General features: G+C 46.5%; 2 protein-coding genes across 2 annotated transcripts; both read left to right on the top strand.

The window, feature by feature from the left end:
- The first annotated feature begins 1,628 nt into the window (after positions 1-1,628).
- On the top strand, positions 1,629-8,047 carry LOC129367173 (sterile alpha motif domain-containing protein 1-like). Its single transcript, XM_055041474.1, has 8 exons — positions 1,629-2,806; positions 3,871-4,096; positions 4,303-4,542; positions 5,044-5,159; positions 6,049-6,097; positions 6,189-6,300; positions 7,378-7,492; positions 7,608-8,047. The coding sequence occupies exons 1-8, from the start codon at positions 1,676-1,678 to the stop codon at positions 7,785-7,787; spliced, it is 2,169 nt and encodes a 722-aa protein (XP_054897449.1). The 5' UTR covers positions 1,629-1,675; the 3' UTR covers positions 7,788-8,047.
- A 2,489-nt stretch (positions 8,048-10,536) lies between these two features.
- Positions 10,537-18,824, top strand: zgc:136908 (Transitional endoplasmic reticulum ATPase). Its single transcript, XM_055041499.1, has 18 exons — positions 10,537-10,945; positions 11,215-11,326; positions 11,403-11,575; positions 12,316-12,458; positions 12,555-12,685; positions 13,226-13,357; positions 13,459-13,561; positions 14,072-14,205; positions 14,292-14,427; positions 14,559-14,671; positions 15,238-15,402; positions 16,337-16,459; positions 16,550-16,762; positions 16,845-17,023; positions 17,107-17,236; positions 17,770-17,928; positions 18,110-18,261; positions 18,332-18,824. The coding sequence occupies exons 1-18, from the start codon at positions 10,923-10,925 to the stop codon at positions 18,441-18,443; spliced, it is 2,433 nt and encodes an 810-aa protein (XP_054897474.1). The 5' UTR covers positions 10,537-10,922; the 3' UTR covers positions 18,444-18,824.
- The last annotated feature ends 649 nt before the right edge of the window (positions 18,825-19,473 follow it).

The following is a 19,473-nucleotide window of genomic DNA, read 5'->3' as shown; positions in this document are numbered from 1 at the left end:
TTGTTTGGGACTTTTTGGGGGGGGATCAGCCATTCATCCGGACTGGAGTGGCCCTCTGCCTGTCTGGAAATGCCCAGTCCGATTCTTCAGAAAACCCAAAGATGATGGTAAAATTCAGAGAGCTTCTGTGTTTCTTTGTGCTGTGATGGATGAGTTTCGCTGCGAACCTCCAACAAAGAGTACAGACACAAGGCGAGATAGTTCCGCCTTAAAAGCTGTGTGCGTCTGTTTTGTTGGACGGAGGCGCCATCTTCAGTCCACCTTAAGCGCACAATGTGGCCCACGAACGCTGGAGTTGCTACAGGGCTACGGCAAGCAGTTGGTGTAAATATTTCCCATCTCCCCCCGCAGCACATAGTTATTGTCTGCTAGTTTGCAGCAGCTGCAGTTCAACACCTCATATTAATTCATTCGTCCCTAACTTTAACAAGAAATCTAAAGCACGCCGTTAGTGATGTGTAACAAGACATGCGGCAAAAAAAAAAAAATGATTTTAGGTTGGCTAAATCCCGGAGGATCTCAAAATATTCTCTGGGATTTGAGACTTTTGAGAAGTTAGACGTGAGCTTTTCGTGGGTTAATTCCCAACATTCGGGTTATGCAGAGAAACGTCTGCGGATGCAATTTAAGGTAGCACTTAAACCAGTTTGTGTCCTTGAGTGACATCACAGGAAAATCTTTTGAAATCAGACCTGGTATCAGAGAATTGTGGATCTACAGGAATGCGCAATGTGAATGTGCGACTGTGGCGCAGGGAGTCTAAGGTGGTAGAAGAACTTGGGAGTCAGAAGACCTGCAGTGCAGGAGCTTGAACTCTGCAGGCTGGTGGTGCAGGAGAACACAGGCTATAGATCTGTGGCCAATGCAGCACCGACGGCAGAGCAACCTGAGGTGGGTGACATGTATGTCAACCACAGATCTTGGTGGTTGGGAGGAACTTGGTGGGTTGGTGGTTGAGAAATCACTGAGGCCGGTGGCAGAACAGCTGGGTGTCCAGAGAGGCTGGTGGTGTACTGGTGCTTAGAGGCCGCAGGCTCGCAGTGACGGGTGAAGGCGTGGTCTGGAAGCTGGCGGTAAGCGATTAAATGCACGATGAACTAAAACAAGCTCAATAATTACTTTATCGTTTTTCTTTTCTCTCTCTCTTTCTACTGGGTGACGAAAATCTTCAGCCTGGTGCTTTGGTCCCAATTAGCCCCTTTTTGAAGCACAAATTACAGAGACTTCATAATTCATTTTATTTGTTGTTTTACTCATTTATGTTAGATATTTAAAATGTCTCTCGCTTTCCCAGTTAAATGTTTATTATAATCTGTAAGAATGTGTTCCTGCATTGGGTGCCACCGTTATCATGGCATTACTTGGAAATAGTCTCAAAAGAACAATATTATCGTTTATCGCAATGATCTCTGGGACAATTTATCGTACCGCGAGACTTGATACAGTGACAGGTAGACCTGAGGCAATAAAGATGAAGTCTGTTCTGTTCTTCGTCAAAGATGCGGACTATTGGCAGCAACGGCTTGCCATAGACTTCCGTCCTCAGCTCTCCAGCCGGAGAGGGGGTGGGGGGCACCGCCGCACTTTGGCTTCCCAGCTCTGACACAGCGTCACCGGTGAGGCGAGCAGACGCACTCTCGGGCCGAGCCCCGTCCGCACCCACAAAGGAGGGAAGATGTCCGAGCCCAACAAGTACCGAGAGTGGATCCTGGAAACTATCGACTCTCTCCGTTCGAGGAAAGCCCGTCCGGACCTGGAAAGGATTTGCCGAATGGTCCGGAGGCGACACGGGTCGGACCCAGACCGAACCAGGACGGAGCTGGATAAACTCATCCAGGAGCAGACGGTGCTCAAAGTTAGCTACAAGGGATCGATATCGTACCGGAACGCGGCCAAGGTGCAGAGGAAGAGCAGAAAGCGGAGCGAGTTCGGCGGCGGCGCGGATGCACCGAGGGAGCGGACCAAACCCGACCATCCGAACAACAACAACAACAACGGCGACAGCGCGCACAGCTTCACCGACCCGGAGGAGGGCGAGACGGAGCCGGATCCCCGGGCCGAAACATCCGTCAGCAGTCGCAGCAAAAAGCTCCAGTCTGCCTCCAGCCCGGGCAGCGGAAACGGGCGCCTCGGTTGTGGCGCAACAACGAGCTGCGCCGCCGGGAGCGGCTGTGAAGAGGAGAAAGCAAGTGCACCGAGAGACAAGGGATTAGGACAGCAGGGAGAGGGCGGCTGCTTGCCGCTCGGAGGCAGCACGGGAGACCGGAATGAGGATGTTCCGTCCGGCGGAGGAAAGAAGCCCGGTGTGTGCGGTGCTGAGACAAGGAGCCAAACTTACTCCGGGAGCGACGGCCAAGCCCAGACACAGAGGCAGACCGAGTCTGGCCAGCCCAAACTTCGACTCGGAGGAGGAACCGCCAAGGCGGCGCACCGCCTCGCCAACTCCGAGCTGCGCGACCTGGCAGCTCTGTCCGAGAAGCCCCTCCGAGCGGCGGGAGGCGGAGGAGGAGGAGGGAGAGGCGGGGGTTCCGCCGCCGCGACCAGAGGCCACGTGAAGCCGCTGGGCTTGAAGGAGATCCTGGGCTACCTGAGCAGCCAGGAGCGGCTGTCGGAGGAGAAGCTGACCCGAGGCAAAGTCAAGGTGGTGATGGAGAGAGAGGTGGAGAGGGGCAGGCTGCGCAGGACGCGCTGCGGGAACATCACTCTTCCTCTGCGGGGGTCGGAGCCGGACGAGCCCGCGCCGACTGCCTCGTCCGCCGACAGAGTCGCGAGGAGCGCAACGCAGGACAGGCGCGCGGCGAAGAAGGTGGGCAACTTATTATTTCCGACACGTCTGTCCCGTCTGTCGCCACGAAGCGAACTGAGTGGATCTGCCTCGACTCATCAATTGATGACCGGTGTTTTGAAAACAGCGCGCGTGGCACCGAGGATAAAAAAATTACATCGCTGTTCAATTAACCCTGTTCTTATTACATTGTTCCTCTCAGTCGGGATTTTTTTTTTCGGTTCCCAGTCGGTTCATTGTTACTTCGATGCGTCTTTTCTTCTCTCTCTCTCTCTCTCTCTCTCTCTCTCTCTCTCTCTCTCTCTCTCTCTCTCTCTCTCTCTCTCTCTCTCTCTCTCTCTCTCTCTCTTTCTTTTTGCGCCGCATCTGCTGGATCCTGTGCGTGTAGTTCGGCTTTCTGCACAAAAGGTGCGGGCTGCACGTCGCTGAAGTTGGCGTCCGACTCGGAGCCATAATACTTATAATTTTATCAGCATGTGTCCCTCAAAACGCGGTTTGTGAGTCTTTCTACTTAACTTGTGGAAATTGAACAGAAAACGCGACGATGGATGACGAGTTATGGAGAGGAAGTTGTTAAAACCCTGATCTGTTAGATGAATTGTCTAACAGGTCAAACCTGGATTATCAGTGATACCAAATTATAGAAAACATCTTGGGGTGTGTGGAGCCCTTAACCAATTCGAATGGAAGGTGAAAATTGGACATTAGTGAATTTTTTTTGTTTGTTTGTGTCTTTTCAATTAGTAAAAAGTAAAAAAAAAAAAAAAAAAGAATTTTTGACACTAAGATTGTGTCAAAAATCTTAGTCTTCATCTAATTCAACCCAATACATTGAGGGCAGATTGTGCAAACACTACTTATTTGTGAATTCATTCTTTCTTTTTGCATCACTCAATATTTTATTCATTCTCAGAAACAGTGCCTTGGCAGAACTTGAATACATTTTCTACATTAATAACAATAAACAAATAAATAAAATAAAACCTATGAAAGTTGCATCCGGGTTAGCAGTCCTTAAGATGCGTTTCGAGTGAATTCTTTCGCGGTAGCTCGCGGTCAGGAAATGCAGCGGAATGGCCCTTTAGTCGAGCACCGAATCAGACGCGAGCTTCGGCGCTGTGCGGGCTGCACGCGCAGACGAGCGGGCGGCTCCCAGGGCGAGCAGCGCGAGGAGCCGCTGCCAGGCCGCCCGGCGCCCCGTCCTCCTGCTTCCTTCCCCCCTTTTGTTGGAAGTTCATGCGGAAAGGAGCGCGCATCGCAAGGCCGCGCGGCAGGCGGCGCCCGGCGTGGGACGCGGCATCGACTTTATTGGTGTGTTTTCTTTTTTTCCCCCTCCTCCTCTCGGTGCCTCATTAAAACCTTCTCCTCTCTCCCCCGTAGGCGAGAACTTGACTAGACTACAGTGGGCGGCTCGTTATTTCTGATAGGCTATGTGTCTGTCTGCTGCCCCCAAACCCACCTCTCCCTCCCTCGACTTTATCTCTTTGAATAAAATAAAACAATAAAAAATATTTTTGTCTACTCCCCCCTCCACCCCCAAGCCCATCCGGAGAGCGAGCCCATGGAAACCGGTGAGGAGGAGGAGGAAGACAATGATGGAGACGATGGTGATCCCAGGAGTTCTGATGAGGACGGAGGACTTTCCCCGGTAGCCATGAAGACCGGAGCCGGACTCGCTCAGGAAACGGGAGAAGATGCTTGCTGTCCGAGGGAGCAGCCGGAGGAGAGGCCTCAGCGGCAGAGGGAGGACGGAAAAGGTCAGAGTTCAGCCATCACTTTGGGTTCCTCTGACATCTTCGGATGCCTTAAACTCTTAAAAGAGCATCCGCGCCGGAAAATGTTCACCTTTTAGCCACGTCGCAACCACAAGCGTCAGAGCATTTTGCTGGGATTCCAGGCGATTGGCGAATAGAAATAGTACATAACTGTGGAAGAAGACCTCTGTCTTCATTCCTTCATTCCTGAAGACAGAGGGCAGATTTAGCTAAGAACTGTCTGATTAAACGATTATCCCATCTGAGCTGGGGATGCACATGTTGGCTGCTTTTCTGAATAATTTTCATAAAATTGTTTCTAATTTCAATTAAACGTTGCAATCATGCACTGTTCAAAAAACTGGGGCAAAATGTGGAAAAGTCTGACTTTCCTTAATGTTTACACTTCTACCTAATTTCGTCTTTTTTTTTTTTTTTTTTGAAGAGTGAGCAGAATTAATACGTTTGTACTTTAAATCCATGCTCTGTCTTTCTGCCTTTCAGGGGTGAGTGAGCTTGATTTTCCTCCGCTGTGCCGGTCTCCGCCCGCCGACGGAGCGCCGTGGTCTGAGTGTGACGGCGTCTGCTCCGAGGAGGGAGCTTTCTCCTCGGATCACCTGGTGAGTGCGTCCAGACGGTCGTCCGTCCAGTTCACGTCCGTCCCCGGTGGATTTGTTTCATGAAAACGTCAGTGTTCGGGGCGATGCTGTAAGCGCCTGCCGGCGGACAGTTCTGGCTTGCTGGTCTCCAACCGCGTTCCCAGTGGGCCAGAGTCCTGATTACTTACAAATCAGATGACCTCCAGCTGCAATGCATCGAAATTAGACGTTTCAGAATACCAGCGGCTGATTTCCAAGGCGTGACTCCACTTTCAGAATTAGGAACAGATGGAAAGCAACGTTTGGTTTCCGTTTCACAGCTGCAGCTACGCTCTTAAGTGTCGGCCCTGAACGTGAAATCTTAATGGAGCCAATCGAAATGCGGACAAGTGCGACGGGGGCGAATACTTCCCCGCGTGTGTAGGTTCACACACACGTCTCACAGGAAAGTGCTTTCCTCGTTGTGTGTGTTTTAACAGGGGCGTTGACTTTCCCTTTTTGAGGAGTCAAGAACATTTGAGGTGTTTTTAGATAGTTCAGTCACCTGGAACAAGGGTGAAAATATCCAACCTGTCAGTGAGTGCGGTTGTATTTTCATCTCCTAGTAGAAGAGTGTTTTAGAAATGTTTTAAAGTAAACAGGTTGAATTAGGGCGCAGCCCAGTGCTTGGCAGAGGGGTGACTCGTCAACCTTGGCAAACCGGGCTCCTCCGTACCTGCGCTTCATAGCCAACACATCATCATTCACAGGTCCACAGAAAGTCTTAATGTGCCGCTGCAGTTGTGTCATCATGCAGCCACCTCCTGTTGTCCTTTGTTTCAGAGGAAGGTTGTGTCGCCCTTGTTGCTCGCTTTCTCCTTGGATTCTGTTTGACTGTTTTTTTCTTTTTCTATGTTTCCTCCACACACAGGGCTACACACACCAGGATGAAGTAAACCTCAGCACCTCGAGCTTTCACAGTAAGGCTTCCCCTCTCCAATATCTCACTACCTGAGTGCACCGGCGCGTATTGGTGTGAATAACGCTTGTCCCCAAAAATTTCCCCGGTAGACTTAGAGTACAAAACAGAGATCGGAGCTTCGTCCTGCCTGCTCACTCCCACCGCCTCCCCCAGGGACTCCAGCCTCCCCGAGGAACGCGGCGCCACCGGCAGCAGTGGAGGGTGAGTCAATAGTCAATCGTAGGTGAATGGTATCGTACGTCCACAGCCTTCTTCCTGTTGACCACACAGATTTTCTGTCAGATGTAGCTCTGGGTTCTGGACAGAACTACAAAAATAATTTTCCTGCTTCTGCGACAACAGTCAAACTTTTTGGATCAAAACTTAATTTCATCCACGCATAAAACAAATTTTTCTAGGTCGTGCTGAGAGATCAGTTTGTTAATCATGGAGATGATAGAAGGCCGATTTCGTAAAGGTCTTTATGCGACGCTGCAGGTTCAGGCCAGAGTCCGTCACTACAGCCGGGTTTCGGCCCTGATCCCTGGTGTCTCATCGTAATAAGATACATCCTGACTCTAGGTTCTTCCTCTTGGGTCCAAAGACAATACATTCAGTTTCTTTTCTGTTTCTGATCAAGTTATGGCACATCCACAGGTTGATTTGAGAAGTTACCGACCGACACGTAAAAGTCCCTGTATAGGTTTGAACCAGTTGAGTACTGGCCCAGAAAGTCCGATCAGAATGTCAGTGTTGAATGCCGACCAGAACCAGCACTGTGGTTCTTTCACAGCCTGTTTTTATGCAGAATGAACAGTTTGACAAGGGCAGTCTCCATATTGTTCCCTTCTCCTGACTTATACCTTTGTACAATAAAGTCATTTTAAAACTTCCCTGCAAACCGAGGCTTTAGCTAAAATATTCAAGCAAGCAAATATCAGCGAGTTTCTGCCATGAAGAACTTCACACGGTTTGCTGTATTCACTGAAACTGATGGCAGACTGAAGGAAGACTGCTGAAAATGAATCTGAAGTTGCTTCAACAACGTGTTAGCTTAAAGACGTGACCACTGGGTTATCTGACATTTCCCATACCCTGCTCCCACCCAACATATTTAGCAGTTTTTCAACTGAATTGTGGACAATATGTGCCACATTAGCCATAGAAATCTCCTTTTGATGTCGCTTTTGATCCCCCGTAGCTGTGCTTCATGACTTTTCTCTACCCAGTGAGTTTTGTAAAAGTCCAACTTGATTTTTCTGTTTATTTGTTTTTGTTTTGTTTTTTTTTTACCCAAAGGCACATGAAGTTTGGCAGCACCGGAGTAAGCCCGGTGGACTGGACCGTGTCCGACGTGGTCAGTTATATCACAGCCGTGGGTTTCCCCGAGCAGGCGGCAGCCTTCAGGACACAGGTGAGGCTGTGCGGGCCTGTTTCTGCCTCTAGTGGGCGCCAGAGACTGCGTCTGCTGAACTGTTGCAAACGCAACAATTTGCCTGCTGCACTCAACGCTTTGCTCTGCTCCGCAGGAGATCGACGGGAAGTCTCTCCTCCTCATGCAACGCAACGACGTTTTGACCGGCCTGTCGATCAAGCTCGGACCCGCCCTCAAGATCTACGAGCGTCACATCAAGGTCCTGCAGAAAACACACTTTGAGGACAATGACTGCTACGTCGATGCAAAAAATACACTCGGACTCTTATGTTAATATGTAAATATAGCTCAAGCAATAACGACAGAAAAAGCATGTCTTTACATTCGGTCATATATGTTTTGAGAAAAAGCATCAAGCAATCACGGCACAGCTTTTGTTTGGTCTATGTAGGACTTTCGCAGGATTTTGTAGGAGAATTTTTTGACTGAAAGAAGCACAAATGGTGGCCCAAAAAACAGTAGAATATGAGAACATTTTCATATGAATAGATCAGACACAAAAAGGCATTTTACTTTATTTTTTAAAAAATTGCAGCACTTTTTTTTTTTAAGTAATCAGTGTAAGATAGTTTGTGTTTTTGTTCTGTGTCCATAATGTGTTCAGAAAGCATTTGCTCTGGTCGGTTGGGCCTTTTGGATTCTGACGTCAGGAATTGTTTTATCAAATGAACTCTTTCTCCAAAAGTCTTGGTATAACTTTGATACATGGTTGGGATCTAAATTATGTTTCGATATGAAAAAAACCTGCTTCAAATTTGTTGTTTCTCTGTTTTTGTTGTTGCGTCTGGGCTGCACAGCTCACCGGAAAAAACAAACAAACATTAGATGTTTTAAAACCAAACCTGCGGTGCATTAAATGCAGCTCCAAAGCAGCACTGCAGGAACTAAAGCTTGATTTCCAAGTGTAAAACTTATTTCTTTTTCCAAAACAGATTGAACTGATTTTTTTTTAAACAATTCGTCAGAACTGAATGTCTGCGCTCTGCTTACCTGGCTAATCATTTGATTTAAACAAATGAGTTTTTATTAAGCCTTTGCAGAACTGGAGGTAATTAAGCCACATTTCCCCGAGGACTGGATTTGGACTTGTCTAAAGGATCAAGAGCAATAATACAAAGTCTCTGCAGCTGCAAACCGATCTAGAAAAAATCAATTTTCAGGGACTGAGCTAATATTTTCTTTTTTTTTTTACTTTACATGCATGCGAAACTTTTTATGTAGCAAAGAAAACGTCGGTTCCAGAGTAGCTAAACGAACTTGACATCTGGTCGCGTCGAGCCCAATCCTTCGTCTTCATCAGTCGGTTCTTGAAAGCGTCACAAAGGAAGATCTTTGCATTTTGTATGAGTTACACGTCCAACCCACATTTATTTAGTTATTCTTGTTTATTTTGACTGGGAAAAAATCCCCCCCCCCCCAAAAAAAAACAAGACCAAGCTTCTTTTGGTCTAACTGGAGTCTGATTGCTGTCGTTTGAACATGGTGGCTATTTACAGAGAACTGCGATCAATTTACACGTACCGTGAAAAACACACCAAAACCAGCAGAATACTGTATACATATTTGCATTGTAAAATCCTCATTGAACAAGAGAATATCAGTGAGGCAATCAAGTATTGAAATGCGTTTTTCCACTGTTGGTGACGTCATGTGAGCAGCTTTTCCTCAGCATCCATTCTAAGTTTTTTTTTTTAGACAACTTTCTTGCTTTGTCTTTTTTTTACACATGGGTTTGCTTTGGCAATAATTTCTCCTGAGACGTGTTCCTACTTGTGAGCTTTCTCTACCTCTTGCTTTATTCGTTGATGTTGTTACGTTTCGTCATCTAAACGTTTTCTGTCACTTCGCCTTTTTTGATGAGAGGAACCCGTTTGGAGGGAACAGCTGTAGAAAATGGTTGATTTTCCCCATCATTTCTTACTTGTTGCAGAACAATTTTATTAAATAAAAGCAAGAAAAAATAAATAAATTAAAGCAAAACATAAAGGTTGTGTGCCTTGTAGATTTGTTGACACATCATTTTCACATTTCGTCACAATATGACCGCAAACCTCGGCGCCTGCTTTTGGGATTTTATGTGACTGAAAGCAAAACGAAGGAGAGCAAATCTGTACTGGAAAGAAATATCAGACGTGGTTTTCACTCATCAGTTTTCTCTGCATTTGTTTTCACTCCCCCAATCTAAGTAAACCCATCAACTCTAACCAACCTCCCTGTCCCTGGATGCTGCACTCAGGTTGAGATCATGAAGAACAGCTGCAAAAATAGATTCTCCCACCTGCTTATCTGTCAATGTAATTGGGCGGCCATTTTTTCAGTTTGTATAGTAATTAAACGGCACACCGGTTAACTCTCTCTATTGGCTCGGCGGGATCAAAGGGCTGAATTGCTGCTGCATAAAATCCCAGCTGGATTTGTCGTTGCAACGTGTCAAAGTATGAGAAAATTCAATGAACTCGTCCGGATTTAGAGGATAAGGAACCCTGTAACTAAACTCAGTAAATCCCCATCTGGTCCCCAAAAAGATGATCATTTTCAAACATTTGAGTGTAGTTTAAATGAATAAAAGTCAAACAGCATTTCCATAAAATATACACGAGCCCACGATTTTAGTATTAGTAGGGACAATATACACCGAAAACTCTTTTTTTTTCTTTTTTCTCTCTTGCCATCCCGCGTCCCTCCACCCACCCCGGGCTAACGCCCCAAAGCCCCTTTCCGAACCCTGACCCAGGCGATGAATACCCAACACAAGCACTCAGCGCATCAGGAAGGGAGCAGGTGACAGTTCAGAGCAGCTGGGACACAAAGCAGCTCGCGTTTCAACAACAACGAAATAAATAAATAAGTCATCACCGAATAAAGACGTGGCTGATCCAGGACACAACGTTAAACACAGCTTCTGTTTTGAAGAGAAAAAGAAATCTCGAATTTGTTTGGCCGCATGAATATTCAGCAGCTGCTGCGAGCAGGTTTTACATGCCTGCAGGCGAGGGGCAGGAGGGGCAGGAGGGGCAGGAGGAAAGCTCACACTGGGAGCATTGGGACGCTCTCCAAGGTAAAGTGCCTGGGATCCCTGCATGTGTGTGAGCGCTCATGTTGGGGTTATAACAGGAGATGCAGACGGACGTGTTCATGTCACACAGGCAGAGAGCGGCTCCTGCAAACATGAAGACTGAAGACAAGTGAGGGGAGAGGAGGGGGAAAGAAGAAGAAGAAAAAAAATAAAGCAAAAGGCCTGGAGTCTCGGCTGGGAACTTTTTGGCCTCTGAAGAACAGAAGCAGCTCACCAAAGACTGAAAAGATCAGACAGAAAGCTCGAAGCTTTGAAACATAAGGGACTGGCTGTTGAATATTCTGCAGCGTAAAATTGAGCTTATCTGAATCTCCAAGACGAAGGAGAGAAGACATGCCAGGCCCGGGAGGAGCAGAGTGAGTAAACAGCTGCATTATTTCAAACATACAAACACAAAACGAAACAAAAATCAGATTAAAGGACGTAGACGTTTACAAAAGAGAGCAAATGTTCCATCATAAGCTGAAAACCTTTGATAAATGTAGATATTTTTGTGTCTATCGAGGCTTTGCGGAGAGCCAGGAGTTTCTAAATACAGCTCAGAGTCACATGAAGAAACTAGATCTTTGAGTGTGGAGCATGTGGTGCTGCATGTGAACGTGTCGACGTGTCTCCTGTCTGGAAGGCCGAGGGGAGAGGATTTCTCCACCGCCATCCTGAAGGACAAGCACAGACCCAACAGGCTGATCGTGGACGAAGCGCTCAACGAGGACAGCAGCATCGTCAGCCTGTCGCAGGTGACTTTCTGTGTGAGTCCGGACCACAACAGCAGGTTCATGAAGGCATCGATTTTGCTGTGCGTCTTTACGTTAGAATAAGACGGAGGAGCTGCAGCTCTTCCGCGGGGACACCGTGGTGCTGAGGGGACGGAAGCGACGGCAAACCGTGTGCATCGTCCTGACGGACGACACCTGCGCGCACGAGAGGATCCGGATGAACAGGGTGACGCGCAACAACCTGCGAGTTCGCCTCGGTGATGTCATCAGGTAGAGATCTGTGTGGAGGGCACACACACCCACACACACACACACACACACACACACACACACACACACACACACACTTTGAATTTGACCTTTTTACCAAGAAGATAGATATTCCTCAGACCGATTTATAATTTAAAAAAAAAAATATATATATATATATTACACAGATGAGAACAAAGTATTCAAGTTGGTGTTTTTGGAGACCATCTCTGTTGTCCTTTCCCACAACAATTCATTTGCGGAAATTAATATTGGAGCGGACTCCAGGTATTCATGAAGGTCAGGGGTCACAATTGTCGGCATACAGATGAAATCCACTAAACCTTGAGAAACCCTCCAGAAACATCTACGACGGTCTGATTTAGTAGCACAAATACCAAATAGAAATCCATCTGCAATAAGACGAAAAGTGGAAACTGTCTTTTTTCAGCTAACACCCTCTGACTGGCTAAACTTTGGGAGTTCAGTGTCAGAGTCACAGCATGTGACGTAGCATTGCATCAAAGTATTTCATTTTCTTTCGAATATTTTATATATTCTCTACAAAAGAATAAAAAAATCAGCAAATATGCACATTTTCTGTGACTGATTTGGAGTCACAGGCAGGAGAATCAAATTCAATTCCAACTCGAAATCCAAAACACCGTGTTGATCCCAAAAGAAAATTTCCGGGAGTCTCGGTAAATATAGACGGAAAAGGTTGCCATACGTGATAAAAGCTCATGTTTTCGACACGCCAGCATCCATGCCTGCCCTGACATCAAGTATGGGAAAAAGATCCACCTCCTCCCCATCGACGACACCATCGAGGGCCTGACCGGGAACCTCTTTGACGTTTTCCTCAAGTCGTACTTTCTGGAGGCGTACCGGCCGGTCCACAAAGGTTCGAAAACCGGATCGTGCCAAATCGAAAGCCGGCTCCTTGAGTCGCAGAGACTTCATCTTCTGAGTGTTTCTGACAGCGCTGTGATGTCTCCAGGCGACATTTTCTTGGTGAGGGGAAGCATGAGAGCCGTAGAGTTCAAGGTGGTGGAGACGGACCCGAGCCCTCACTGCATCGTTGCCCCAGACACGGTCATCTACTGCGAAGGAGAGCCGATAAAAAGAGAGGTCTGTATGGAGGCGCTGCATTCAGGGAGCATGTGATGCGGGACGACAGGGAGGGAAAACGTTCTGCCTCCTGGCGGACCAAAGTCGGGAGGCAGAACGTGAGCTGCTGTGGAGAAAACGTAGGAATGTGAGCTAAACATACACCTGAAACCAGTCGTTCTTCTTCCATTTACATATGGTCCCTTTACTCTGACGCCCGCAAATAAAGTCCAGGGCAGCCAGTGCTTTCAATGAGAGCAAAACTGAACTTTCTGACCTGCAAAATGCTGTATTCATTTATGACATAAATGCCTAATAAAATGCATACATTTTTATGAATGTGGCTTGACAAAATCTTGGGGGGGGGAAACCCCAGCTGTTTCCAAGCATTGTGTGTAATATTTAAATGTTCATAAACGTGTCTTAAGCCTTTTGTGAGTCTAGAAAAACACAACCGGCTGCACCTAAGTCCTTGGATTTGAGTTGTTCAACAACGCAACATAAAAAGAAACAATGTCTCAATCATCGGAGCGCCCTGGGTTTCCCTGCTGTCTGTGGCAGGATGAAGAGGAGAATCTGAACGACGTCGGCTATGACGACATCGGAGGCTGTCGGAAACAACTCGCTCAGATCAAAGAGATGGTGGAGCTTCCTCTCCGGCACCCAGGGCTCTTCAAGGCGATCGGAGTCAAGGTGTGGCGCTCTAAGACTCGTCAATCCGACCCCAACGTAAAGCCGCCGTCTTCAAATCCTGTCGGTCTCTTCTATTTCTTGTTGTCTGTCGTCCTTCTCAGCCCCCCAGAGGCATCCTGCTTTACGGCCCTGCAGGTACTGGGAAGACCCTTGTGGCCCGAGCGGTCGCCAATGAAACCGGCGCCTTCTTCTTCCTGATCAACGGTGAGTCGTTTTCCTTCATTTAATCAATTCATTGCAAAGGGCTGGAAAAACGTCGCCTGACAAGTAGGGTTAGGACGATATGGACTTAAAGCTTTGTAAAGAAAATTTGTGATGGTATTGTAATAATAAAAATGACAATGGGAACTATTCATTACTTTCACTTTAGATAACTACTGGTGTGACTGCATAACATAGCAATTGTAGCTCCACAATGGCAAATACTGCTCTTGATAAACATACCCGTCAGCATTACGCTTCACTGTGACCTCGGTCACATAAATAAATGTATTGATACTTTCATTGAACAAAATGGAAAAGAAATAGTAACATTAGCAATCCCAGCGATACAGACAGTTTGGAGGATTTTAAAGACTATTAAATGGAGTTTATTGTAACAACGATAAATTCAAATTATCATGACAGCAAATTTATCGCAATAAGTGTCAAACGATGCGATAAATGCGCATCTGTACTGACAGGTTTTTTCTTTCTCACTTATTCTATCACAAGGTCCTGAGATTATGAGTAAGTTGGCAGGGGAGTCTGAAAGCAACCTGAGAAAGGCGTTCGAGGAGGCAGAGAGCAACGCTCCGGCCATCATCTTCATCGACGAGCTGGACGCCATCGCCCCCAAGAGAGAGAAGGTTAGCAGGTCCAGGTATTTCATCAGACACCGACACGCCCGTCTTTACCGTCCCCTGTCATGTGTCGTGTGACGGTGCGCGCGCAGACTCACGGCGAGGTGGAGAGGCGCATCGTGTCCCAGCTCCTGACCCTGATGGACGGGCTGAAGCAAAGGGCTCACGTGGTTGTGATGGCGGCGACGAACCGGCCGAACAGCATCGACTCCGCTCTTAGACGCTTCGGTCAGGACGGAGACGCACACACACACACACACACACACACACACACACACACACACACACACACACACACACACGACGCACGTGTCGCAGAAACACACACTGACATTCACGGAAACCCTGACGCTCTCCAGGCAGGTTCGATCGAGAGATCGACATCGGGATCCCAGACTCCACCGGCAGGCTGGAGATCCTGCAGATCCACACCAAGAATATGAAGCTGGCGGACGACGTCGACCTGGAAAAGGTGAGCTGCTAACTGCAAAAAAAAAAAAAAAACAAGTTTTAAAAATCACAATAACTTCAGTAAAAATCTAACATTTAGCTACTGCTAAAATCAAGCATGAAAGCTAATAAGTCACAGAGTCTTATTTTCTAAATCATTTTGTTGCATCGCAACTAAAAGCTCCAGGATATGTTATTTATGATTTCACAACACAGATCAACAAACAAACAACATAATTGAGTTGTGGAATAAAATGATTTATGATTAAAAGTAAAACATTGGAAAGGATTTAATCATTTCGGTGTCTCCTCCACTGCAGCATTGACTCCTTCAGGCAGATTTCATGAGCATTTTGTAATATCAGGCGTTTATACCTCAGTTTGTTCCACAAGTTAATCCTCAAATCTCTTGCAAAGTAAAATAAGCTCCTTCCCAGAAAATAGCGGTGAGTCTACATTCAAATGACGCGTTACTTAGTGATCTAGAGGCCTAAAATTTCAAATTTCTTTTGGAAATGTTACTCTTGCGAGTTCAAACCTTCTGCTGTTACTCTGACTTTCTACACACGTGTTCAAATTTGATGTCAGATCGCCACGGAAACACACGGACACGTGGGCGCCGACCTCGCCGCTCTGTGCTCAGAAGCTGCTCTGCAAGCAATCCGCAAGAAGATGACGCTCATCGATCTGGAAGACGAAACCATCGACGCCGACCTGCTCAACTCTCTGGCCGTCACCATGGACGACTTTCAGGTTGATACGCGACACTCGCATGCAAAGCTAACCCCACGAATCCCCGATTTTGCTCCCCGATTTATTCATTTTTGACATATTTGTTAAAACTGTCACCGAGTCATGACAGCATAATATGAGAAAGATAATCTATGAGCTTCTCTGCCTTACAAGTGCTAACTGCAGAAATACACCGCTCAGTCAGAAACAACCAATCAGAGACAGGAGGAGAGTCTTAGAGCTGTCAATCATCCTCACGTATGAGTTGCTCACACCCTCACCCATGCTCTCTGGTACTCCGAAACACAGCCTGCTGTGAACGCTCAGGCGAGTTAGCTTGGCCACCGACGACAAACAGTAAATTGTTTCTCGTTGAGCAACGTGTACAGGAGCATGATTGGCAGCATCAAGACCCTCCTCCTGGCTCTGAGTGGTTGGGGGAGCACAGTCTTTTCACAGATTATCTGTCTCACATCATGTTGTCAGGACACAGTGACAGTTTAAATAAATTTGTAAAAAGCATATTTATATTTTTTTGGAAGAATGACAAACAAAACATTTCTTCATCCCTCCTGAGAGGTTTTTTTATTTTTTAGTTCAGATGCCATTTTAAGCTATTTTTTACCTAGCAACTGAACATTTTCATATAATTGCCTATATGTTCAGCAACTCAAATGACCAATAAAAAATTTGTAATTTTGGATGTTTAGACATTTGAAATCATTTCTCTAAGTGAATCCATGAATAACACCAAGTTCTGTGGTCAGGTATGAGAACTGGTAAAAATGTTGGGAGAAATTTTAACAGGCCTCAGTAAAAATATGAAATAATAATATGGATTAATTTAGAAGATCACAGGAAAGTATAACTTCTTGTAAGCAAAATATGAAGACATGTAAAGTCAATTGAGCCTAATGCCGTGTATAAGAATACTTCTGAGCTGTGTTGTTTTTAGTGGGCCCTGAGTCAAAGCAACCCATCAGCTCTGAGGGAGACCGTGGCAGAGGTCCCTCAGGTCAACTGGGAGGACATTGGTGGTCTGAACGAGGTCAAACGAGAACTCCAAGAGCTTGTTCAGGTGGAGGAAACGCTCGCAGCACACTCTGCACCATAGCTACAGTCCACGCTCTCTTAGACGACCTATGCATGTTCTCACCGATTCCCCCAGTATCCAGTGGAGTATCCTGACAAGTTCCTGAAGTTTGGGATGACGCCGTCCCGTGGGGTGCTTTTCTACGGCCCGCCGGGCTGCGGAAAAACGCTCCTGGCGAAGGCCATCGCCAACGAATGCCAGGCGAACTTTGTGTCCATCAAAGGACCCGAGATGCTCACCATGTGGTTCGGCGAGTCGGAGGCCAATGTCAGAGATGTGTTTGACAAGGTGGGGAGGTCTCTGATGGTGAAAATCCACTCTTGGAGCTTCCATGGTCTGACCTCTTGGTAATTTTTCTTCCGTGCCTCAGGCCAGGCAGGCGGCCCCCTGCATCTTGTTTTTTGACGAGTTGGACTCCATCGCCAAGTCCCGAGGAGGCGGAGCAGGAGACGCCGGCGGAGCCGCGGACAGAGTCATCAACCAGATCCTCACCGAGATGGACGGCATGTCGGACAAGAAGAACGTCTTCATCATCGGCGCCACGAACAGGTGCCGCCTGTCTGCATGTCTGCTGTCAGTAACGGTGAACAGATGTAAGTCCGTGCTGAGCTCCGCTGCTCCCATCAAACCAGACCTGACATCATAGATCCGGCCATCCTGCGACCGGGCCGTTTGGACCAGCTCATCTACATCCCGCTTCCAGACAAACCCTCTCGCACAGCGATTCTGAAAGCCAACCTGCGCAAATCACCCGTTGCACGGGTAAGACCTGCAAAAAGACATTTCTCAGTTGATCCGTCTGGCATGTACCTAATGGACCAGAAGAGGTAAATTATGAATTAAAATGTGAAATAATTTCTTTTAAATCAGTGGTTCTCAAAGATTTACTTTGTTTGTCCCGTATATTTTCTGGATTTTTATTTGAAAATACCAACATAAAACAGTGCATATTTGGACCATGTTCTTAAAAATGATCTACGAATAATGATTTGAAAGGTGTGAAAGGCAGCTGTGAGACATTTGCAGCAAGCCACATAAAGAGACATAGCAAACATGTGGGGCAGGGTAATCTGATCAGATTACCCTGACAAAATATAATCTTTACGATTTTGGCACATTTATCCCAGAATGGGACAAATGTGAAAAAGCTCAAGGGGTGTGGTTGCAATATCCTGACCCATAATGTAAGATTGAAAAACAGCAACATTTACTTGTAAAAACCCAAGAAAAGTAGCATTTTGATTACTGTTTCTTTTCTCTGCTGCTTGGTTTTGGGTGGGATTCTTTACCTGCAGGACGTGGATCTGGAGTTCCTCTCTGGGATCACTGAGGGTTTCTCCGGAGCCGACCTGACGGAGATCTGCCAGCGCGCTTGCAAGCTGGCCATCCGGGAGGCCATCGAAGCCGAGATCAAGGCTGAGCGTCAGAGGCAGAGCAGACCAGGAATCCCCATGGTCAGTCGTCACTGCTGCTCCTCCGTTTGCCCTCCACGTTTCACTGAACTCACTCATTTAGTGTCTTACACTTTCTTGTCACTTGGAAGGAAAAGTCACATTTCAAACCAGTTTTGGGCTTTGTGTTTGTTGCCGTGCGTCCCGGCACTTTCTGGGCTGGCCCGTGTTTATCTTTTCACAGGACGAGGACTTCGACCCGGTCCCAGAGATCAGAAAGGACCACTTTGAAGAGGCCATGCGCTTCGCTCGTCGCTCTGTCAGCGACAACGACATCCGCAAATACGAGATGTTTGCTCAGACTCTGCAGCAGAGCCGAGGTTTCGGGAACTTCAGGTGCAGCCACGGATCACCGGACCCTGTTTTCATTTTGCTCCAGAGTTCTTACGTGAGATGTTTTCTCCAGGTTTCCGTCTGCTACAGGAACCCGGACTGGAGGTCAGGGGTCGGGGCCGGGTTCTGGATCGGAGAGGCCGAGTCTGTACAGAGAGGAAGGGGATGACGACCTCTACCAGTGATGACGATGGTTTGATACCAGAAGAGAAGCAAGAGATCAAATGAAAAATGTTTGCCTAAATCTCTCTCTGTGACTGACAGAAACTACAACATTTTTACAATGAAATGTAAAAGTATAAAGGTACAGTGACTGTTTTGAGTAATGGAAAATAAATGTTAGGGTTTTTTTTTGCGTTGTTTTATTTGCATTACATCGCTTATCAACTGTTTAGGAAGTTATGAAAAGAAGATAAACTGGCCTCTTGTTCAGTCATCCAGTCTTTTGCATTAATATTCAGTTTTCATGTCATGTTGGATGTCGAGACATTTTGAAAAAAATACTCTATGTATGAAAATACTTTGTGCTGAAATAATAAAGGTAAACATGATGGCCTACCTCCAAACAGATGGTAGTTTCCCTGCTTTTAGGACATTAGTGATACTTGTTTACATTGGACATATTCATCATCCTTTAAAATGCGTTTCAGTGATCTTAGTGATGTAACACAATGCTTAAAACCAAAGATTTGATTTTACGTGTCCAGAGATTATTATAAAAATACTTTAAGTAAGTGAAACAGAAAACGAGTCACCAATAGACCCATCATACCTCATTTCCTTGCTTTGTGTCACTGTTTGTTTTAAATGCTGCCGTTTTTTTAATTGATTGTTATTTCATTTAAAACATTTCTCAAAGACAAAAAAACTCCAATTGTGTTTGACAGTCTTCTCATTGACGTCTTCAAGCCAAAGGGAGTGAAAGATAAGCATAAAGCATGAACAGAGCAAAATGAAGCTCTTTCTTGTGGTTTTCAGAGCAGACTGGTCATTTTCTGATACAAAAAGCCTTTTGGAGCCACATCTCTCCGAAGCAGAATGGCGCTGTCGTCTGTTGCGTATCAATGACGTCATGTTGTCTGAAATCCCACAGAAAACAGATTGACCTTTACCAACAGCTGCTTCCATCCACTACTTTTGTTTTACTGTTTGGCTAATGTGACATATCCTGGTGACACAGTGATGGTGAACACATGGCGTGTACTAACGCCAACC

The sequence above is a fragment of the Poeciliopsis prolifica genome, unplaced genomic scaffold, assembly GCF_027474105.1.
Source record: "Poeciliopsis prolifica strain line A6 unplaced genomic scaffold, Auburn_PproV2 SCAFFOLD016, whole genome shotgun sequence".
NCBI classification, from domain to species: Eukaryota; Metazoa; Chordata; class Actinopteri; order Cyprinodontiformes; family Poeciliidae; genus Poeciliopsis; species Poeciliopsis prolifica.
This window is presented reverse-complemented; position numbering and strand designations above follow the sequence as displayed.

Excerpts from the sequence above, each read along its gene's own strand:
- LOC129367173 (XM_055041474.1), top strand. The coding sequence starts at position 1,676 with ATGTCCGAGCCCAACAAGTACCGAGAGTGGATCCTGGAAACTATCGAC. Across the intron at positions 6,098-6,188 it reads CAGCACCTCGAGCTTTCACA|ACTTAGAGTACAAAACAGAG; the intron begins GTAAGGCTTCCC and ends TTTCCCCGGTAG. Across the intron at positions 7,493-7,607 it reads CGGCAGCCTTCAGGACACAG|GAGATCGACGGGAAGTCTCT; the intron begins GTGAGGCTGTGC and ends TCTGCTCCGCAG.
- zgc:136908 (XM_055041499.1), top strand. The coding sequence starts at position 10,923 with ATGCCAGGCCCGGGAGGAGCAGA. Across the intron at positions 10,946-11,214 it reads CCAGGCCCGGGAGGAGCAGA|GCCGAGGGGAGAGGATTTCT; the intron begins GTGAGTAAACAG and ends CCTGTCTGGAAG. Across the intron at positions 16,460-16,549 it reads AACTCCAAGAGCTTGTTCAG|TATCCAGTGGAGTATCCTGA; the intron begins GTGGAGGAAACG and ends CGATTCCCCCAG.